The 24,079-nt window shown below is 47.6% G+C and overlaps 1 protein-coding gene across 2 annotated transcripts in view; it reads right to left on the bottom strand.

Annotated features, from left to right (window-relative positions):
- Positions 1-24,079, bottom strand: part of LOC138300747 (uncharacterized) — a 903,291-nt gene that overhangs the window by 382,295 nt on the left and 496,917 nt on the right. For both annotated transcript variants that reach the window (XM_069240498.1, XM_069240497.1), the window contains exon 4: positions 9,306-9,489. In XM_069240498.1, coding sequence (XP_069096599.1) covers positions 9,306-9,489 — 184 coding nt within the window. The remainder of the gene's footprint in view (positions 1-9,305; positions 9,490-24,079) is intronic.

Raw genomic sequence — 24,079 nt, 5'->3', positions numbered from 1 at the left:
TGTGTACATATCACTGTGGCTGACATCAAGGTGTGAACTCTGGTCACTCCCATGAATTGTGATGTGGGCAATCAGCTTTGAAGTCTTGTCTGCTGTGACAGACATCCTTTCAAGGGGAAAGAAATAAAATAGAAGTGGGCACTTCAAAAGAAGCAGAACCTCAACATAAAACTTCAAGGACTCAGAGCCTAAATCACACTTTAGTGTCTGGAAATGAACTATAAGCAGGGGAGGTTGAAAACCCAAACTTTGCCACCTGCCAAGCAGCCCATCAGGCTGCATGAGAAGGGGAAGCTCTGCAAGATTTCTGCATGTGACCAAGACTAGGGGTAAAGGCCTGCTAGTTTTCCTTTTAGGTGAGGGGACATCACCCAGGAAAACCAAGACCACCTGCCCTGGAGTCTGGAGCACCAGTGCCTGCCTCATTGCCAAGACCAGTATGATCTGTGAGAATGAGGACAGCATTGTGGGGAGCAAGGTCCAGTGGGGAGCACTACCGTGAGGACTCCCTGTGCAGGGTGTATTGGTTTAACTGTGCACCTATCAGGTGATAGACTGTGTGTAGAAGTGTCAGTTGAGCGACAGCCATAAGCTAGGAGAGGCCATACTGGACTGAGCTGTGAGATACCTCCCTGTGGGATTGCCAAACCAGTACCACCACACTGCGGTGATTGCAATGCCCGAAGGGGCTACCAGTAAAGTTGCTGCTGTGAGAGTGCTGAGACTCGTAATCATCGTGGTGGAGGCATTTGCACCAGAAGAGTCTGTGCTGTAAAGTACAGAGGGAACCCTGTATGCCAGAAGAGGCTACAAGTACCAATGTTGCAAACAAGTTTTGGGCCATAACCTGAGGAAAAGACAAGCTGCATTTGGAGGGTCATGCCTGCACAGTGAGATTCCTGCTCCTGATGGAACCCCAAGAACTGCTGAGGACACCATGGATGATACTGTACCCTATCTGGGCTCCAGTCTGGAGCTGAAAACAGTGTTAATTCCCCCGCCCCCACCCCTGCTAGGGAAGGTCCACTTACTACATCTTTGCATGCTGGGAACTGCTCTGATATCTGGAGAGCTCCAGCAGCACTGCTCAAGAGAGAGAGAGAGACGATGCAGCTGGGTCCTGTTACATGGGCTGCAAACAGCCCAACTTCTCTCAGCAGGATGAGAACACTCGCTGCAAAGCTGAATGCTTTTGTGCTCGAGGAGCAGGTAAGTACTGAACTAGGCCAATTGGGCACCTAGGGACTCGCTGCTAACTTTGCTGCACCACCATATACACTTTTGACTAATTCCTTTGAGCTTTCCCTAGATGCGGCCACCAGTGAATGGATAATAACCCTGAACATGTTACAAGGAAAGGTGGGACAGGGATTTGCTTGACAACTATTGTAATGAATCCTAGTTTGTTTTAATGGGATAACAGGAGTTAGCTTAGCCTTTGGCTTGTAGACTCGTGCCCCCGTCACCTAGTGACTTTTAACCTACTTAGCTTGCTCTGTCTTAGCCCATTCATTTAATTAATTCTTTTAAGTTGGCTGCCTTGTTTATAGTTAGGCCATTTGTTTAAGTTTATGTTATCAGTGCCACTGTGCTAAGGCGTCAAATCAAGCGACAAAGACAAACAAACTATAGATGTTCACATTAGGTACTTTCCCTCTTCACGCCTTTGAAGGAATTGTTTATATTAATTGCCGTCCCAAGCATGCTGTGTTATCTATTGTTTGGGAAGAACCTACGTCAGGGGTCCAAGTAGATCTGTATAAATACACCTCACTTTAAACAGATAATCAGAGGGATTCCGGCCAGATACCATCGCTGCTATCGATGCTGCACGTCGCCTTGACGCTGACCCGGACTTCATGTTCCTACGGAGTCTGAGCTGAGACCTCATTCCAAGGTAACAAGGGTAGGGGGCTCTTCTCAGGGACATGGCATTGGCAGATTAAGTTTAACATACCCAGCTCTCCTTCAGGTAGAAGGTTAGGTCTATCAGAATAGGGTAATAGGACATATTATACACTATGGGGGTCATTACGACCCTGGCGGCCGGCGGTAAGTTGGCGGTAACACCGCCAACAGGCTGGCGGTGTTCCGCCAGCTATTATGACCGTGGCGCAATAGCCACGGCCATACCGCCGGCCCCTCCAACATACCGCCAGGCTTCCGCCTGGCGGTCAAAATCCCCAGGGCAGCGGTGCAATCACCACTGCCCTGGGGATTATGAGTCCCCGACCGCCAGCCTGTCCTTGGCGGTAAACACCGCCATGGAAACTCTGGCGGTAAGGGGGACTTGGGGTGTCCCTGGGGGCCCCTGCACTGCCCATGCACTTGGCATGGGCAGTGCAGGGTCCCCCAGGCATAGCCCGTCGCGCATTTCACTGCCCGAATTCTATTATGAGCCGGCAGCAATGTTGATGTGACTTTTCTGCTGGGCCAGCGGACGGTAACACTGTTACCGTCCGCTGGCCCAGCAGAAAAGTCATAATAGGGAGCCAGGAATACCGCCGGCAATGGTGGTATTCTAGCTCCCGCAGCCTCTGCGGTCTTTTAGTAAGACCGCCAAGGTTGTAATGAGGCCCTATATGTCTGTCCATGTTACAGCAAGATGGTGGAGCTCTTTATAATCATGACTCTTGTTTTTACAATTCTGCCTCTTGCACTGTTCATTATCATAATCATTGCAGCCCATGCAATTTACCGCAGCTTGTGTGGAATAAAAACTATTGAAACCTTACTGCATCTTCGTTATTGCCTGTGTTTGGTTGATGTATCTACTGTATGAGAAAGGGGTAATTTCCGCTTAACCATGACACTCCCTGAGATGTCAAATTATTGAGTCCAGGCATAAAGGCTGCCACAAATCACCTTTAACTGTTTGGGTTTTTGGTGAGGTACGGCTAGTGAGCCGGAAGGGTTGGGACTACACTGGCAACTTGTTGTAGGATATGCATAGTTACCTACAAACAAAAGTACTGTCATCCTTAAACCAGCAGCCTCGCCCAGAGCAAGAGTCCAACTACGACATGGCGCCACCAACGATGGTGTTAGGCACTAATTTATTGACACCCCGACTATCACTGTCTCACAGACAACAGGTAACCTAAGCACCATTATACGGAGACGTCCGTGATCTTTGGGAAGATCCTCCTCAGCTGAACAGGGAACACCTAATTAGGATATAGGTTGTTTGAGCACAAACTCATAAAAGGACTATACTCCCCACTTGGTGTTCCATCTCTTCACCCATTTTACAATATGGCTAATGCCATAGACATTCCTGAGAATGCTAGACAAGCATTAACATTACATCTAGTAGCGCATGGCTTAACAGATGAGGGCGGGGATGTTACATGCATGGTAGAAGCTAATGAAGCTTACCAAACAGAAACATTCTACTCTTGGGTCGCCTTTCCTGAGGAAGACCGCAGGTCAGTCACATTCCACACATATAGAATTGCTAATGTACCTCAACGGTACCAAGCATACCAGTATGATGAAATACCGCTCACTTATCAAGAGCCTCAGAACTGGTTCGAAGGCGCTCTACCACATGTAATACAATGCATAAGATTAGGTCCTTTAGGTAATGATGAACCAACATGGCCCATGTTTGCCACATGCACACCTCACCCAGGTATACAAAATATGCAAGCATCAGATCTGCGAAATGTATACGATGAGATAGTAACACTCTATAGACGGCTTGTTCAGTTTGTAATGAGGACTCTGAACACAACACCAGCATGTCCAGCACCACCAGCACCTGCTGGATACCAATTGGCTACTGAGATTAATCCACAAACAGTGCATACTATTATGAGTAAATTACCCACAGAACGGGAGAAAATACCGTTCTGGATGGCCCAGAAAACAAATCAGCTGGAAGCTATGTTTCCACACACGGGACCACAGGAGAAACATAGAATTCTCACAATGTGCTTGCACTTCGGGATGGTTCCCTTGGTAGATGACTGCGCCACATGGGGTACGGTCTTCGCTGCAATTTATACCACACACATGATATCTCAACACTTGCCAATTTACCGGAAGTGTAAAATCAAATACAGAATGAGCATGGGGCAGCACCTGCCCTAGATTTGGGGATTAAATTAATGCGTAACTTCAACGCAGTTTCCTCAATAATACCCAGTAACATTAAAGGGGAAGCAGTAGCACTGGCTATACGCCAGCGTCTCCGAGAAACTCCACATTTGGAACAGGAGAGACAGCTACCGAAAATGATTCCCGATTCCTATACTAGTAAAGGACGGGATAGTCTGGGAGCCAAGCTGAAGAAGCTAGAATTAGAGTACCGCTCTAAGGAAGGTACAAAACAGGCGCAGGAGGGTTCTAAAAAACATTGGGATAAGCCAAAACAATTTAAAGATAGACAGAAGCAGAGAGCAGACTCTCCAGATCCGGAGAACTCCGAAAGGAGGTACACTCTCAGAAATAGGGAGAATATAAAAACTCCTGACAGATATACTGATTCACATCCCTCTCGTTCCTTTCATGGCACACCGGATAGACGTAACGAGAGAGGGGGCCTTCCTGACCGACGTCCTGAATACGTGAAACAAAAGAAAGACTCAACACAGTCTACAGTAAAAATGCCAGTACACTTGAGAACACTACTGAAGAACATGACGTGGGCAGTGACACTGTTAGACAGAGCAGCAGAGGTCACAATATGTCGCCAGAGACTGAAAGATCATCTGGCTGCGACAGCAACTATCGATTATATTGCAGTTAAAACGGCGGACGGGCACACACTCCCACCCAATAGAGTTTATGATTTGAAGATTCAAATTGAGGGAGACATAGAACGCACCATTGGTGTGAAATTATGTGACAAACTTAATTGTGATATCCTATTGGCCGAAAGAGACTGGCCGTCCGCAAGTTCCCACATGGGGAAGAAAGTCATTTTGCCTTCTTTCTCTAATTTTGTTCCAGAAGCAGAAAAAGAAGCATACGCTGTCAAATGGGCTTTAGCGCAGGCACCTGCGTTATACCGCAATCATTTAGGTCGGGACAAGGACTCTCCATGCCATGTAATACCTATCAGGTCTACACCCCAACCTCAGGAACAATATCCTGTTAAACATGAAGCAAAAGCTCCCGTGAGGGAGATCCTCACTCAGCTAGAGTGTCAGGGAGTGGTTGAGCCCTGTGCTTCTGCAATGAATAATCCGTTATTTTCGGTTGCAAAGCAAGACCATTCTTATAGAATAGTCTTAGATTACAGGCATTTAAACAGTCATACATGTACATATGCTATACAAAATTCACATAGCACGGCACTAATAAACATGATAGTGCCCAAGAAATATAAAACAACGTTGGATATTTCCAACTGGTTTTTCTGCCAGAATGTAGCCAATTCTCATTTGGCTCACAAAAAAGGTTTTGCTGTTTACCCCAGGGCTATAAAAATAGTCCAGGACTGTTCTCAGCTTGAGTAACATCAATATACATGATACTGATCCTGAGGTGTTATCCTATGTGGATGACATTTATCTCACAGACCACGACCTCAACATTCATCTTGTTAGGGTTGATCGAATAATATTGTGGTTTGCAGTGGTCGGTTATAAATTCAAATTTAAGAAAAGTAGGATTGCCTTTCTCAGTATATTATTCCTGGGATATGAGCTGTCGAACGAGGGGAAGAGCCTGGCCCGCACTTTCTAGAGAAATGTGCACAACTGCACCCACCAAACACTCTAAAGAAACTACAGTCTTTACTTGGTTTCTTCAATTTTGGCAGAACATACATTCCTGACTATGTACAACGTATCAAGCCACTTTATGGCTTAATATGTCCGGATTTATCTAAAGTTGGAAAGTTGGACACACACGCATCCTTAGGGAATTGCAACAGGACATGCTAGAAGCTAAACACTTACACACACACACGTGACAATAAAACAAATTTGGTCATCAGAATAATTGCTGGTACCATTGAGTTTACTTATGTCACCTTCAATGAAGATGCCACAGTGCCCATAGCATATAAATCACACTTATACTCCAATACAGAAAAATGTTTTGCACCAACAGAAGAAATTCTAACTGCAGTTCAGATGGCTGTCATAAAGGAGAGGCCACTTGCCCAAGGGAAACGCATCATTGTCGTTAACCAGGTGCCAGCCTTAGAGGCTGCTCACCAAAGCGAGCGTTTCTAATGCTAAAGCATTACATCCACGTTGGATTCAGTGGGCAACCTCTCTGACCGCTACTGATGTTGATTACATCTTTGATCCGAAACTCCAGTCACAATAATTTCTCCAGTACGAGCAGGAATACCCCGCTCCTCTAAAACTTTTGTCTATAGACAACTACCAACTGTCATTTATACTGATGGTTCAGCTCAACCAGCTGTAGGTACCAGACATCAATACTCAGCCGCTGGTGCAGCCGTGAGTTGAACAATGAAGGATGGAGTCTTCCACTCTCACAATACCTATACGTAGACCCTAGGGGACTGCACAGCTCAGTTGGCTGAACTCAAAGCCCTCATTTTAGCCCTAGAACACATAGAGGCAGGAAAACTGACTTTAATAGTCTGTGACTCCTATTACTGTGTCCAGTCCTACAATGATTATCTTAATCATTGGAAGCTGAATGGGTTTAAAGATTCTAAAGGGAACACCATAAAACATAAGACATTGTGGGGGAGAGTGGCCGATCTTAAGGATAAGCTACTGTGGGGGTTATTCCAACTTTGGAGGAAGTGGTAATCCGTCCCAAAAGTGACGGTAAAGTGACGGATATACCACCAGCCGTATTACGAGTCCATTATATCCTATGGAACTCGTAATACGTCTGGTGGTAAATCCGTCACATTTGGGACGGATTACCACCTCCTCCAAAGTTGGAATAACCCCCTGTGTGTCCATGTAGTACATACATTGGGCCACCAACGTGTAGGAGTACACGTTATCGGCAACACTTTGGCTGACGAAGCAGCCAAATTCGCAGTAGCTACTGCTACTGTGGCTGCAGTGACTCATTCCCATACGAGATTGGATTATGAAATTCTGGCTGCCGTGAATGCTTCGGCTGATGGCAAGCCCCTCCTGAAAGGGTACCCCACAAAATATTCTTACCACATCAGTCCACAGGATGTTGCCTATGCAACACTTCCTGGGGTTGGAGACCGAGCAATCCCCAACCAAGACCAGAGATTAAATCTAGTGAAAGCTGCACATGCTGGTATTTCGGCCACAGTAATACTCTTGCAGAAAAGATTCTGGTGGCCAGGTCTATACAAACAGGCAAAGCAATGCATCCTTTGTTGTGATATTTGCCAGCAAATAAAGGGCTCCAATGTCAAATGCCCACCACAGACATCCCTCGTAGAGTCCAGCAGGCCATTACAATGTGTGTACCTGGAACATTGTGGTCCACTCCAGCCGGATGGTGCACACAGATACATCCTAGTTGCTGTAGATTCTTGTTCTAGATTCCTGTGGGTATCCAACACTTGTCCCCAGGGGAACACCAAAGGGAGCACAAGGCAGGCTGCAGTGGGCAGGGAGGCCAGCATAATAAGGCACTTAATGGTGGTTCATCTTGGCAGTCCAGCAGTTCCTAGGAATTCAGAGTCAGGGAGCATTTGGCAGCAGGGCAAAAAGCAGAAAAGCAATCCAGTGAGTCCTGTATGCCACCCAGCAGCAGCAGGTAGCAGGGAAACAACAAAAGAGCAGTCCAAATGAGTCTTTTGTGCATCTCAGCAGTCCTTCTGACAGAGGTTCAACTCCATTTTCAGAAGTGCTCTAAAAATCATGGGGTCAGAGCCCCTGTACCTATACTCCAAAAATGCCTTTATTCAGGGGGTAACTTCAAAGGGACTCTTTCAAGTGAAGCACAACACCCTTTCAACCCAGCCCTGTCTCCAGACATCAGTAGGGGGTAATCAGCCCACTGTGTGAGGGCAGGACACAGTCTATTTGCATGTAAGGTGTAACTGACCCTCCCTCTCCCAGTCCAGCAAGATTAACAGTATGCAGATGCTTCTTCTTTCACATCCAGCCTCTCCTGTGTGATGGCTGTCTGGAGGGTATGCAGCAAGTGTAGCTGTTACTCTGCCATAGACGTGGATTGGAGTCAGGCTGCAAAGCACTAGAGTTATATGCACAGAGAAATGCCCAGTTTCTAAAAGTGGTATTTCTAAAACAGTAGTGTAAAATTTAACTACACCAGTAAGCAGGATTTCTTACTCCCATACTGAACATATCAAACATGCCCATGCTACTCCTCACAGATCAGAAATTACCACTTGGACATATATATAATGGAATTCCCAACGCAAACCTATGAGAGGTGCAGCACTCACAGTAGTGAAAAACGAAATAGGTTGATTGTCACTACTAGGACATGCAACACATAAAAATATATGTCCCACCTTTCACATACTCACAGCACCCTGCCAGTAGGGCTATCTACAGCCTACCATAGGGGTGACTTAGGTGCAGTAAAAGGGGATTTTAGGCCTTGGCACGTAGTTTGACTTGTCAAGACAATGTGGCAGTAAACTGTGCACGCAACACTGCATTGGCAGGCCCTGAGGCAAGTTTGAAAGGCTACTTCTGTGGGAGGTGCAGTCTGCGCTGCAGGCCCACCAGTAGCATTTCATTTACAGGCCTTTAGTACGGTATGTGGTATGCCACTTTACAAGGGACTTATGGGTAAATTAAACATGCCAAACAGGTCTAAGACAATTATACCAAGTTTTAGGGGAGAGAGCACATGCACTTTAGCACTGATTGGTGGTGGTAAAGTGCCCAGAGTCCTAAACCCAACAAAAAGAGCATCAGGAAAATAGGAGAAAGGCATAAAGTTTGAGGATAACCCTGCAGAAAGGGCCATTTCCAACAGTATTTCCATACATTTTTGCACGTGCCATCCTTTTTTATAGCGATCACATTTAAACCTAATTGATCCAGGTATAGGTTGTGTCATTCAGTTATACATAATACCCACTTGAAAACTGTTGTGGCGCTGGCACATATATCGAACCACAAAACAGGCACCATTTCAAGGATGAATGCACAGGAGCAATTTGTCTGAACACTGGTTAAAGTTTAGTATGATTCATGTTAGTTAAAGACCCGAAGTATCAGCCGGCCCTGTTGCTTCAAATGTTGAACAAATGAAGCATGAGGTTTGTTACACTCCGTATAATTTTGACCCTGCTTTCATTAACCACACACTGTGCACAATGTGAAGACTATATTACATTAGAATACACAATCACAAACATAGTTCACGCCCAAACCAATAGGTTATAAAGTACCAACCTTTGGAACCAAAGTTGTCATAGTTTCCACCCATTTCAGGGATCATCGAAAGGTCAGAGAGATTTCCAGTCTGAATAAACATAGTATGTGGTCGGCTCCTCACATGAAAATGCTTCTTAACCTCCTGGTACGAATTGCGCAAAGCCCTGGCAGCTCCACAGGAACAGTGCTGTACGAAATACTCCTACACCAGAGAAGAGAAGAAATATGCAGACATGTACAATTTACAAACCCAGAAAAATTGCACAGCGAGATCATGGCACATTGCCAACATTCCGAGAAAGTGAAGGGTAATAGAATGCAACGCTGACGACTCCGTGAATCAAAACACTGATATTCTTACACCCTTTGACGGCCAGTTTAATTTTTTCAATGTTGTCTTTTTTAGAGCGCTTGTGTCGCCTTACAATGTGATTTAAGACAATTTTTATCGGGGTAGTCGCCTTGGCATCGACTGTTGTATGTTGTAGGAGAGACTGCTGATGATATCAGCTTACTTTGCTCTGGGCCACAAAAGTATGTCTATTGCTCTGTATTACTCTTCTGTACAGGTAAACATGGCTATAGATTCCGTTTTGGAGATACAGGCTCAGGGTGAGGCCTCCAATGCCACTCTGAACGCTCATTACATCCCTGCATTCCACGGGTACCACTGGGATGACTGGTTAGATCGAGCCTACGAGGCAGAGCAACATGTCTGGTTGCAAAAGGTCAATTGTCAGCTTGCCAAGATCTTACAGTAGGCCTAAGGCAGCCCATTGCTTACCATCGGTTGCCTTTATTTTCACTCCCATTCCCTTACTTCTTATTCAATGGCTTATCCATATTGTGTTTGTCTCTCCCATTTAGCATATCCTCTTTACTTGTGTCCTTCCACTCATTTTTAGGAAACTACTATTTTCTTTTTGCTTAAGCATTTTGTGAGAGTACGTGTTTTCCAGCTGTCGCCCTCATGTGCTTCTTTCTTCTTTGTATCTCTCTCTCATACATCTGCTTTTCTCTATTTCTGTGGTGCTCTCTTGCTTCCTTTGTCCTAAACACCCGTAAATGCAATTTTTTTATCTATCTCCCTAATATGCTTCTCTTCCTCCTCCCCCTCGGTGATGCTCTCTTTTTGGTGTACTTTTTGCCCTCTCATTTCCCTCTGTGTTTTTCTCATCTCTCACAGTGATTTCTGTTGCTCTTGCATTTGTGCTTCTCTGGTGTGCTCTCCCTCTATTGCTCCCTATAGCGTCTTCTACAACCTGGTACCCGCCAATGACTAGGCCACACACAGAGCTGTAAATCATATGTCTTTCTTCCTCTGGGTGTACCTGGGAACTTCAACATTCTAAGCCAAGCTTTCATTACATTCTATTCTAGAAATTACGTCACACTGAAATTGAGTCCGTTTGGAGCCAAAAAGATTTTGTCCTAAAACATGCAATACAGTACCTCTCCCCCTCGGTTAAATCAAAAATTACATTTTTTATAAAATAAGTAGGCATATAGTCAAATAGAAATATGTACAGCTATATCTCTCCAGTCAGTCTTCTTGCTGCTTTGATTATACGACCAGATATGGTTACTGAAAGCTGTAAGCTGCCATCCTCAGTGTCAGAGATTGCCCAGGATGGTACAGAGGTATCAGTAGTCACTGAGTGTTCAGGGTCAGTCTTTCTTTAGTTGAAGACCGATGAAAGAAAGGCCTAAAGTGAGAAGAATCTGTGGTAACTGACTTCCCAGAGCGCAGGGCAGTCACCATGTGTCCCTTGGTAGACACCACTTAAAAAGGTTCAGCATTATAGGGAGCATCTGATTTTGTCTTACGCATCTGTCGGGCGATCACCAGATTTCCTTTGCTAAGTTAAATGTTGTTTGCATGTCGCCTCTTGTCTGCATATGTTTAAATTTTTTGCTTGTTAACCAAGTCCTTTGTACCTATCATATTTTAACTGTTGTCTCTTCATGGTGGTCCATTGAGGTAACTTGGTTGTTATTGCTTTCCCAAACATCAAAGTAGCAGGACTTTCACCTATGGTTGAGTGGGGGTGTTGAATGAAAAGTTCTTAGAATTGAGTTTAGTACTGTTTTCAAACTGAGCTTCTCAAGAGTTACACACTGTACTGATTTCTTTAGCATTCACGTAAAACGCTCAACAAGTCCATTGTCCTGTGGCCATAAAGGTGTGCTCCTTTTATGCTATACAGTATGTTCATATGCCCCAGGAACTCTTTGAATTCTTTTCTGTTAAAGGATGACCATTAATGGACTACACAGTGCCTGGAGTGCCCCATGTCACAAAGATGCCATTCCAGTTTTTCAATGACTCTTTTGTGAGTCATAGATGATAGATCTTCAACCAACAGGAAATGTGAGTATTCATCTACAATCACCAGAAGGTTATGTCCATTATTAAGTGTACCAAAGAAGTTGATGGGTATTTTCTCCCATGCACGTTTAGAGAGTTCTGACATGTTCAGAGTATGTTAAGTAACACTGGTAGAAAGGCAGTTGCATATATGACAGGCCTTGAGTTCCTTTTCAACTCTTTCATCTAAGTATGGGAACCAAACTTGGTCTCTGAGAGCTCTTTTTGTGGCAACGCTACCACAATATCCTTTGTGAGCCATCTCAATCACTTTCTGTCGCAGGCCCTCTGGATTCTTGACCCTCTCAGTATAACTCCTTTCTCAGTTATGGACAGCTCATCTTTGAAATTTTTGTATTTTGTTGAGTGTGTTTGTTCCACGACTGATGTGAAATTAAGGCCCACATTATGATATTGGTGGTAAGTGAGTGTGTGAATGCGTGGTGTGTGAATGCGAGTGTGCGGGTATGGGGGGAGGCTTGGAAAGGGGGAGAGTAGATGGAGGGGAGGTGGGGGTTGCCTGGGGAGTGTTGGGGGGGTGGGTGTGTCTCCTACCAGTGACAGAGAAGGTATTCCCTGTCACTGGTAGGGCCTACCGCCATGGTTTCGTGACGTTACAAACGCCACGAAAACCATGGCGGTAGGCAGGGTCATAATGCCGACAGCGGGACAGTAGTAGACACCGGGTTGGAGATTGTTATCTCCGGCCTGGCGGCTGCTACCGCATTGGTGGTTGGTGTGGTACATTAAGCCAACCCGCCAATGTCATAATGTGCTGGTATGTACCGCCAGCCTGTTGTCGGTACTACTGCCACATTTATACCTACCGCCGGGGTCATAATGACCCCCTAAGACTTTTAACTTCAACATGTCATTATCATGGCTCGTGGCAGTGATGATTTGGGCTAATGGGATGGCAGCTGGTGTACTTGACTTGACGATGACATTAATGTAGGCTTCAACTGTCTTGGATGGAGTACTGTGACCATGCATAGGCAAATTTTCACGCACCGGCTTGTAGAAATGTGAGACTAGAAGCCGCCCGCCCTTGCCAAGAGCGTGGTTAATGTGCAGGTGCAAGGTGGGGCATCTGGAAAGGTAGGCCATATCTCCTTTGCCATGGCAGTACTTTTTCTATATTGTAGGAAATGTCCAGAGCCCAGCTGAAGTGTCTCAACCACTTCGGCCATTGGTATGAAGCGTCCCTATGGGTCTAAGTCTCCAGAGGTGGTGCAACCTCCATCTTTCCTTCTTTGGATCAACATGGATTCTGCTATTTTGCAAAAGGATTGCAGGATCCAGAGGGCAGGTCCGGGGCATAAGGAGCCTGATGGATCACTCTCCAAACTGCTCCTTCCCAAATGTTCGCAACCTGTCTTCTCAAATAAGGTGTATCTGGGGTGACCCTCAAACCGCTCATCAGTAACACAGAGAGCTCCCTGTCTACATGTGAGCACCTTAAAAGGGATTTTTCCCAGAGGTCTCCCAGATCAAGCCAGGGCATGTATGACATGTTGGAACTGCGTGGCCATATAGTATAGCTCCATGTTAGGGACCTCCATATCCCCTCACGCCCATGTCCCTTTTAGTGTGGAGAGACCCACTCGCCGGCATTTGTCCACCCACAGTAAGTCCAGGATGAGGCTATCAATAATTTTAAAATACTGTCTTTGAATGATATGGAACGTGTCCTGAAGTACTTGAAGATATCAAGGAAGTAGTATAATTTTTGCAATTGCAATTCTCCCCATGAGAGATAATGGTCAGTCTCTCCAGACTCTCATGGAGGCACGCAGCCCCTGTACCGCTCTGCCAATGTTGAGGTCTAAAAAGGTTTTCTTTGTGGGCACTAACAGAATCCCTAAATAGTGAACATCATTTAGTTCCCAAGGAAGTTCCAACACCGGCAAAGCTTCATGCGGCTTCCCAGTCAAAGACCCCAGAGGGGAAAAATTTGGATTTGAAATGGTTCACCTTCAGTCCAGAAACTGCCCTGAATTCTCCCAGTACATTCATTACTGTGGGTACAGAATGTGTGGGACGACCGAGGTATATCAGGGTGTCATCAGCCTATAGGGAGATCACATGGGTGGTCTACCCTATTTTGATTCCCCAAGGACTCAGGCCGGTATTTATACTTTTTTTAGCGCCGCATTTGCGCCGCTTTTTGGCGCAAAACGGCGCAAACCTACAAAATACAATGGCATTTTGCAAGTTTGCGCCGTTTTTGCATCAAAAAACGACGCAAATGCGGCGCAAAAAAAGTATAAATACGGGCCTCAGTGTCTGGCAAAGCCTCTCCACCAGTTTCTCTTTTGTTATCGCGAATAGGAGCAGCAAAAGAGGGCCCTCCTGTTGGGTGCCTCTATAGAGGGTGAACAAATCCGATACCTCATGTTGGAGTGTAGTATTTATAATAAAAAATTAACATGAAATGTTTGCAAATTAATGTATAATAATGTCGCATAGAAAATGTATTAACGTGCTTTTAACATACGCGCTTGAAATGTGCCCACGGGGAGTGGCCACCAATGTATACGATGACTAATGAAATTGATTAATGATTAATTGTTAATGTACTAATGTATGATCCTGTGTAGCCTTTAAGAATTTCAGGTTAAGGTTTTTGCTGAATAAATTACTAGGCCTTAGTTAGCATGAGTCAGGGCCAAGCAGCCGGTCTCATATTAACTGTGTTTTTCTAACGTACAATGTGCTGACTTGCTGAAGGAGCTGTAGCCGTACTTTTCCAGAAGCTAGAAGATGTGTGTAACCGTAGTAAATTCTTTCTCATGAGACTCGACTTGCTCAAGGAGACATTCTTGCTGAATGCAACAGCATAAACTTGCAACAGGTACAAGGTCGCCTGAACTGGTAAAGACAATGGGACTACTGACTGAGCCTGCAAGAATAAAAGTTTGTACCTGGCATTCTACCCGTTGGGGACATCAATTACAGGAGCCAATGAACTACTTGAGAACTGTCCTAAAGTGAAAATCCTAGTGGGGTGACAAGTCAATTATTGGTTGGAGATAATGATGCACCAAAATGTACCCAATTGGAAATTAAGAGACTGTACAGCAAGAGTAATATAACCCCTTGTCACAAAGAGAAATCAGCCATTACGTGCCAATCTTTGCTAGTATCTAGCCACTTTGTCACTCTGTTTGACTCTTCAAACCATCCTTACCTTTCCCGTTTCATACTTTTCCTCCTTATGAGGGAAGTGTTCCTTATTTCCTGTCTTGCGGAACTTTGCTGCGTTTCCTGGCTGATGTTGAATCAACTGATGTCCTGAGGACAAAGACTGGCTCTGTATGCTGACCCATAAGGAGGGTAACTATATGATAATGAAATTGTAATTGTCTGTTTGCCTTTTCTTTCTAGGTACCAACTGCTTCTTTTGATGGAGACCATAGTCAGATGTTTTCTAAATTATGTTGCTAAATTGTTTTGCATGAAGCCCAACATGCTAATGCTAATTTGAGGATAGTTAAGGGGTTCACTAAGACGGAAGCAAATAGACAAAGAACTGAATCTATGTTTTCTTGAGTAATGCGCTAATGATACTCTGCTAAGATTAGTCCATGTTGACGTCGTGCTTTGTTCTAATGTTTATGATCTTTGCTTTGATTAAATCTTATTTGAGTTGTCATATTGTGACATTGTTAATGTGTTTTCTGGTATTGAGACTAATAAACTTGCTAGTAGAGTGTAATCAATAGGGAATAAATATCATAAATCTTACAAACTTTTGTGTGGTTATTCATGACTGAAAGGTCATGGGGTGTTTTGTTTCCATTAATGTCCATAACCAGTTTGATTGATTTGTTATCGTGAATGTTGATGAGGTTATTGATCTATTGATTGACATGCTGATTAGTTATCTCGTCTTAAGGTGTCTCCAATCAGGGTCAAAAGATTCATTGGCCTAAAACGAGTCCCAGATTAAGTAAATTACCTAAAACGGGACGCGTTATCACTCCCTACCAGTTCGCACCTTGGTGCATGGTGCTGCATATAGTAACTGGATCCATTGAATAAATGTATAAAAGCGATAGGACAAAGGCACCATCAAGGTGTTGTGAAGAGTGATAAACATGGGCGAGCCTTCCTATGTTATGCAAGGTGCTTCTTTTAGGAATAAACCCAGACTGGACGGGATGTACTAGAGAGAAAAGGCACAGAAGAAGTCGTGCCACTAGAATACTGGTCAGAAACTTTACATCAATGTTTAAAAGCGAGATAGGCCTGTATGCCGAGGGCACTGTGGTATCTTTGTCTGGTTTGTGGACCCTTACTTTTAGGGCTTCTCGCAATGTGGAAAGAAGGTGTCTGTAGCAAAGTTGTGTATGTATCTTGAATAGTAACTAGCCATGCCAGGGGAATAACTTACCACTGAAACATCTTGTAAGGGGATCAGTATTTGACAGAGCTTGTATTTGGGCAAGATCAGGTGTCATACCCTCCTCAGAAAAGATATGACCAAAGAATTTCAGGTTTGTCTTGTTCATCTCACCCTTGTCTGCACTCAAATTCAATCTTGCATTACTGAGTAAACAACATACTTGTGTGAGAACTCCTTTAGTGTGACCCTGAAAACTAATATGTGATCACTATTATTGAGCGCATTTACAACAGGCTGTATGATACGTCAAATGGCGGCTTGAAAGAGCTCTGGAGCTGATGGCACACCAAAACTAAGGCCCTCATTACAACCCTGGCGGTCGGTGTTAAAGCGGCGTTATTACCGCCAATAGGCTGGCGGTAAAAAAAAAAGGGATTTGGACCCTGGCGGTAACCGCCATCAAAGACCGCCACTTTAACACTCCGTCCATCAGGGTGGTAACGGCCTCTGGGCTGGGGACTTCGGTCTCCAGCCCAGCGGCCGTCACAATCCCACCCTCTGAATCACGACCCGGCCTACCGCCACGGAATTCCTTCCCTGGCACTGATAGGGGTCTCCCCCACTCCACTCCCCTTCCCCAGAGTCCTCCCCCACCCCTCCCCTCCCTCTCCTGCCCCCGCACATATACACACCCACACGCGCACCCATATACACACATGCACACACGCATACCCACCACAACCCACGCAAATCAAATTCAAATCATTAACATTTATAAAGCGCGCTACTCACCCGTGCGGGTCTCAAGGCGCTAGGGGAAAGGGGGGGTTACTGCTGCTCGAATAGCCAGGTTTTTAGGAGTCTCCGGAAAGCGGAGTGGTCCTGGGTGGTCCTGAGGCTGGTGGGGAGGGAGTTCCAGATCTTGGCCGCCAGGAAGGAGAAAGATCTCCCACCTGCCGTGGAGCGGCGGATGCGAGGGACGGCAGCGAGTGCAAGACCAGAGGAACGGAGGAGGCGGGTGGGGACGTAGAAGCTGAGGCGTCGGTTGAGGTATTCCGGTCCCTTGTTGTGGAGGGCTTTGTGTGCCTGGGTGAGAAGTCGAAAGGTGATCCTTTTGCTGACTGGGAGCCAATGCAGGTGTCTCAGGTGTGCGGAGATGTGGCTGTTGCGGGGTACGTCGAGGATGAGGCGTGCCGATGCGTTTTGAATGCGTTGCAGGCGATTTTGGAGTTTGGCTGTGGTCCCGGCGTAGAGGGTGTTGCCTTAGTCCAGACGGCTCGTGACAAGGGCGTGGGTCGCGGTTTTTCTAGTGTCGGCGGGGATCCAGCGGAAGATCTTGCGGAGCAGGCAGAGGGTGAGGAAGCAGGCGGAGGACACGGCGTTGACTTGCTTGGTCATGGTGAGAAGAGGGTCCAAGATGAAGCCGAGGTTGCAGGCGTGGTCTGTGGGGGGAGGTGCGGTGCCGAGGGCCACCAGGAGTCGTCCCAGGCGGACGGGGTGTTGCCGAGGATGAGGACTTCCATTTTTTCAGAGTTCAGCTTTAGGCGGCTGAGCCTCATCCAATCTGCGACGTCCTTCATACCCTCTTGTAGGTTGGTCTTGGCGCTGGCGGGGTCCTTGGTGAGGGAGAGTATAAGTTGGGTGTCATCGGCGTAGGAGGTGATGATGATGTCGTGCTTGCGAACGATGTTGGCGAGGGGGCTCATGTAGACATTGAAGAGTGTCGGGCTGAGCGATGAGCCTTGAGGTACGCCGCAGATGATCTTGGTGGGTTCTGAGCGAAACTGAGGGAGGTAAACTCTTTGGGACGGTTTGAGAGGAAGGAGGCGATCCAGTCCAGGGCCTGGCCTTGGATCCCGGTGGAGCGAAGGCGGGTGATTAGGGTGCAGTGACAGACGGTGTCGAAGGCAGCCGAGTGGTCGAGGAGAATGAGGGCGACTGTTTCACCGTTGTCCATCAGGGTTCTGATGTCGTCAGTGACTGAGATGAGGGCAGTTTCCGTGCTGTGGTTGGTTCGGAATCCGGTTTGTGAAGGGTCGAGCAGGTTGTTGTTTTCCAGGAAGGTGGTCAGCTGTTTGTTGACTGTCTTCTCTATTACCTTGGCTGGGAAAGGCAGAAGAGAGATGGGGTGGAAGTTTTTCAGGACGCTCGGGTCAGCCGTAGGTTTCTTTAGTAGGGCGTTGACTTCGGCGAGTTTCCAGCATTCGGGGAAGGTAGCAGAAGAAAAAGAAGAGTTGATGACGGTCTGGAGGTGCGGGGCGATGATGTCGTCGGCTTTGTTAAAGATGAAGTGAGGGCAGGGGTCCGAAGGGGCGCCGGAGTGGATAGAGTTCATGATGGATTTGGTTTCTTCAGTGTTGATGTGGGTTCAGTTGTTGAGGGTAATGGCCGGGGGTGCGGGTTCGATGGTGTTATGTTGGGTCTGGTGTCCGAAGCTGTTGTGGAGGTCGCTAATCTTGCGATGGAAGAAAGTGGCGAGGGATTGGCACAACTCCTGTGAGGGCGTGACTGCGTTGGCGTTGGGGTTGGAGAACTCCTTGACGATGCTGAAGAGTTCTTTGCTGTTGTGGCTGTTTTTGTCCAGTCTGTCGGTGAAAAAGGTCTTTTTAGCAGCGCGGATCAGGCGGTGGTGTTCGCGGGTAGCGTTCTTGAGGGCGGTCATGTTGTCAGTGGTGTGGTCCTTGCGTCAGACCTTCACGAGGGCGCGACAAGTTTTCTTTGATTCTTTGAGGGTGTCAGAGAACCAGAGAGGTTTTTTTGTGTTGGTCTGTCGATGCGGCGTTTGAGGGGAGCAAGGTTGTCTGCGCAGTTGGAGATCCAGTTTGTGAGGCTGAGGGCTGCGTCGTTGGGGTCGGTGGTGAGGGTGGGTTGGTTGGCGGCGAGTGCTGAGAAGAGTTGCTCTTTGGGGCTCTTGTTCCACTGTCGACGAGGGATGGGTTGAGTGCGGAGGTGGCGGGTCTCGCGTCGGAATGTGAAGTGGACACAGCTGTGGTCGGTCCAGTGTAGAGCGGAGGTGTGGCTGAAGAAGACGTGTTTGCTGGCGGAGAAGATAGGGTCAAGCGTATGTCCGGCGATGTGGGTGGCGGTGTTCACCAGTTGTTTGAGGCCGAGGTTGGCGAGGTTGTCGAGCAGGGTGGTGGTGTTGGGGTCGTTGTTTTGTTCCAGATGGAAGTTGAGGTCGCCTAGGAGGATGTAGTCCGGTGAGGCGAGGGCGTGCGGGGAGATGAAGTCGGCGATGGTGTCGCTGAAGGGGGCGCGCGGTCCGGGAGGACGGTAGACGAGGGATCCTCTGAGGGTGGTCCTCGGGTCGGTGCGAATCTGAAAATGCAGGTGTTCAGCGGCGAGAGGGGTGTCTTCGGTGGAGGTGGTGACGCTGATGGAGTCTTTGAAGATGATGGCGATACCTCCTCCTACTTGGTTGGTGTGGTCTTTTCTGGAGATCTTGTAGCCTTCGGGGATGGCTGTGGCGATGTCTGGAGCAGAGGAGGCGTTCATCCAGGTCTCCATGATGAAGGCGACGTCCGGTGCTGTGGAGTCCAGGAGGTCCCAGAGTTCAACGGCGTGCTTGTGGACGGATCGAGCGTTGACCAGGATGCACTTGAGGTGGTTGATGGCGCGTGGGCTTGTGGTCGTGGTAGTTGCGTGGTGGAAGATGCGTTTGCAAGAGTTGCAGGCGAAGGGTCCATGGGTGCGTTTGGGGTGAGCTTGGAAGCAGGTGTTGGAGCGTCCTGGGTTGAGGGTGAGGAGGGTCGTGGGGTTGTAGCGGATCAGCGGGGTTTGGGAGAGCTGGGGACCAGGGGTCGTGGCGAGGGCACGGGCCAGGCGCGGACGGACACAGACGAGCTTGCCTCTGGCGCGCTCCCGGAGTTAGATAGTGAGATAGAGAGATAGAGAGATAGGTGGATAGGAGGAGAGAGGGAGGTAGATAGCGAATGGGTTAGATAGGGGTGATAGAGAGGGGGAGGCGAGTGAGGGAGGGGGATGAGGCAGGAGCAGGAGGGCAGGCGCGGGGAGAAGAAGACGGAGGGGGCAGAGGAGCCGAAGACAGAAGATAGAAGACAGAAGAACAGAAGACAGAAGAACAAAAGACAGAAGAACAGAAGACCGGAAGAGCAGAAGAACAGAATAACAGAAGACCGGAAGAACAGAAGAACAGAAGACCGGAAGAACAGAAGAACATAAGAACAGGAGAACAGGAGAACAGGAGAACTGAAGAACAGGAGTCCAGAAGAACTCAGAAGAGCGGAAGTTCACAGAAGAGCAGAAGATCACAGATGAAGATACGAAGAACAGAAGGCAGAAGACAGGCAGAAGACCTCAGAAGAAGATGAAGAAGAAGAGAGGCGACAGGAGAGGCAGAGAAGCACACAGAAGAAGAGAGAAGACGGGGAGAAGAAGAGTACAGAAGAAGATTACAGGCGAGGAGCGAGGAGGAAGAAGTAGAAGAAGAAAAGAAGAAAAGAAGCAGGAGCAGGAGAGAGGGTGAGTAGCGCGGGGCAGGGCGTGGGGTTGGGAGGTGGGGGGTACTTACTGTGAGGTGGGTCTCAGGAACCTGGAGGAGCTGGAGGAGCTGCAGCGGCAGGGGGAGCGACCTACCCTTGGGTCAAGGGTCGCTACCACTGTCGCGCAGCGGCCGCCATATGAGGTAGGAGGGGGGGAGGGGTCAGCTGGGGGCGAATGAGAGCTGGGGGGGCGGGGGCGAGCAGGAGGTCGCGGCGGGAAAGCGCGAGGGAGGGGGGACAGGTAGAGTGAGAAAAGCTGGGGGAGGGGGGGTTAAGGGTGGAGGGGGGAGAGTGTTAGGAGGTTTGGGAGATTAGGAAGAGAGATAGGAGTTGGGTTTTGAAGATAGGGGAGGGGGGGTTGTAGAGGTGGGTGAGGGTGAGAGGTAGAGTGAGAGGATAGGAAGAATAGGTAATAGAGGGGGTGGCGGGAAGGGGGGAGAGATAGAGAAATAGATAGAGAAAATGGATAGATAGAGAAATCGATAGGTAGAGAAATAGATAGATAGAGAGATAGGTGGATAGGAGGAGGTGGGGAGTGAGGGAGTTAGATAGTGAGATAGAGAGATAGGTGGATAGGAGGAGAGAGGGAGGTAGATAGCGAATGGGTTAGATAGGGGTGATAAAGAGGGGTAGGCAAGTGAGGGAGGGGGGTGAGGCAGGAGCAGGAGGGCAGGCACGGGGAGAAGAAGACGGAGGGGGCAGAGGAGCCGAAGACAGAAGATAGAAGACAGAAGAACAGAAGAACAGAAGACAGAAGAACAGAAGACAGAAGAACAGAAGACCGGAAGAGCAGAAGAACAGAAGAACAGAAGACCGGAAAAACAGAAGAACAGAAGACCGGAAGAACAGAAGAACAGAAGAACAGGAGAACAGGAGAACCGAAGAACAGGAGTCCAGAAGAACTCAGAAGAGCGGAAGTTCACAGAAGAGCAGAAGATCACAGATGAAGATACAAAGAACAGAAGGCAGAAGACAGGCAGAAGACCTCAGAAGAAGATGAAGAAGAAGAGAGGCGACAGGAGAGGCAGAGAAGCACACAGAAGAAGAGAGAAGACGGGGAGAAGAAGAGTACAGAAGAAGATTACAGGCGAGGAGCGAGGAGGAAGAACAGAGAAGAAGAAAAGAAGAAAAGAAGCAGGAGCAGGAGAGAGGGTGAGTAGCGCGGGGCAGGGCGAGGGGTTGGGAGGTGGGGGGTACTTACTGTGAGGTGGGTCTCAGGAACTCAGGAACCTGGAGGAGCTGGAGGAGCTGCAGCGGCAGGGGGAGCGACCTACCCTTGGGTCAAGGGTCGCTACCACTGTCGCGCAGCAGCCGCCATATGAGGTAGGAGGGGGGGGGAGGGGTCAGCTGGGGGCGAATGGGAGCTGGGGGGCGGGGGCGAGCAGGAGGTCGCGGCGGGAAAGCGCGAGGGAGGGGGGACAGGTAGAGTGAGAAGAGCTGGGGGAGGGGGGTTTAAGGGTGGAGGGGGGAGAGTGTTAGGAGGTTTGGGAGATTAGGAAGAGATATAGGAGTTGGGTTTTGAAGATAGGGGAGGGGGGGTTGTAGAGGTGGGTGAGGGTGAGAGGTAGAGTGAGAGGATAGGAAGAATAGGTAATAGAGGGGGTGGCGGGAAGGGGGGGAGAGATAGAGAAATAGATAGAGAAAATGGATAGATAGAGAAATCGATAGGTAGAGAAATAGATAGATAGGTGGATAGGAGGAGGTGGGGAGTGAGGGAGTTAGATAGTGAGATAGAGAGATAGGTGGATAGGAGGAGAGAGGGAGGTAGATAGCGAATGGGTTAGATAGGGGTGATAAAGAGGGGGAGGCAAGTGAGGGAGGGGGATGAGGCAGGAGCAGGAGGGCAGGCGCGGGGAGAAGAAGACGGAGGGGCAGAGGAGCCGAAGACAGAAGATAGAAGACAGAAGAACAGAAGACAGAAGAACAGAAGACAGAAGAACAGAAGACCGGAAGAGCAGAAGAACAGAAGAACAGAAGACCGGAAGAACAGAAGAACAGAAGAACAGAAGACCGGAAGAACAGAAGAACAGAAGAACAGGAGAACAGGAGAACCGAAGAACAGGAGTCCAGAAGAACTCAGAAGAGCGGAAGTTCACAGAAGAGCAGAAGATCACAGATGAAGATACGAAGAACAGAAGGCAGAAGACAGGCAGAAGACCTCAGAAGAAGATGAAGAAGAAGAGAGGCGACAGGAGAGGCAGAGAAGCACACAGAAGAAGAGAGAAGACGGGGAGAAGAAGAGTACAGAAGAAGATTACAGGCGAGGAGAGAGGAGGAAGAACAGAGAAGAAGAAAAGAAGCATGCACACATACATACCCACACACCGCAACACACACCAACATACCTTGTCGCACACATGCATTCACAACACACAACACTCACAATCAGTCATTCAAGCATGCATTCAATGCGACTCACACCCGCATGCACGCATTCCAAAACATACACACACACCATCGACATACACACAACACCTCCCACACCTCTCTCCTTTCGGAGAACCCGACTTACCTGCTTGCAGGGGGTCCTCCAGCTGGAGACGGTCCGCGGCACTGCTGTTAGCAGCAGCGTCCGCCAGCAAAACACCACCAGGCCGTATCATTGGTCATGATACGGTCGGTGGTGTTTTGCTGGCGTGGCAGTGCTGCTGTCAGCAACGCTGCCTTACCGCCGTCCACTGCAATGACCGTCAGCGGTATTCTGCCAGCATTCTGTGGAATACCGTCGGCGGTCATAATCCGCATAGACACCTGGTAGCCACAGCGGCGGTATGTTGGCGGCCGTAGCCGTGGTGGTAGGCGGTAGTTACCGCCAATGTTGTAATGAGGGCCTAAGTCTTTTGTATCAAAACAAACCAACGTGCATAGAAAAGGTTGTGATGCCCCTCCTACTTACTTCAAATTCCAACTGATGATAGCCTTTATTTAAACCAAGGCGAGAAAAGAACTTTGCACCACTCAATTGCATTATCATGTAAGCAATGTGTGAACCTGGATGTCGTTCTCATTCAATTGCCTTGCTGGCCTGACACATGTCAACGCATCCGTATACAGCTCCTTCACTGTCCTTTTTAGGCACTACTACTATGAAAGAAACCCATGGTGTTGGACAGTGGAATAGTCAATAATATCAAGCTTAAGTAACAATTCAAGTTCTTTTTCAACAGCCTCTTGTAAATGAAAAGCAATTCATCTATGTCTCTGAGCAACAGGACGGACATTCTCATTAATATGCAGTTTTACTTTCATAGTCTTAAGCTTTCTTAAACCATGAAACAATAAAAGAAAAGTATTTACTATTTTATGGTGAGCATTCATGTTGTAATTCACAGAAATCAGTCAAGTATCAGCAGCTGTATTGAAACTGAGTAAACAGGCACTTGACGCTGTACCCGGAAGCATATGGATCAGTGCTTGTATCTTCATTTTCTTATGTTTCACTGTCGCTGTGAATTAACCTTGACCTTCGATGGGTGTTGATGCAACCAGAGTATACACTTGGGTCTGTGATGGTGGTGTAAGTCATGGTAATGGAGATAGTTCACTGTATTTCTCTTCAGTCAATATGTTAATC

This window comes from Pleurodeles waltl, chromosome 6 (genome assembly GCF_031143425.1).
Source record: "Pleurodeles waltl isolate 20211129_DDA chromosome 6, aPleWal1.hap1.20221129, whole genome shotgun sequence".
Taxonomy (NCBI): domain Eukaryota; kingdom Metazoa; phylum Chordata; class Amphibia; order Caudata; family Salamandridae; genus Pleurodeles; species Pleurodeles waltl.
The sequence above is the reverse complement of the archived record's forward strand: the minus strand, read 5'-3'. Positions and strand labels throughout refer to the sequence as shown.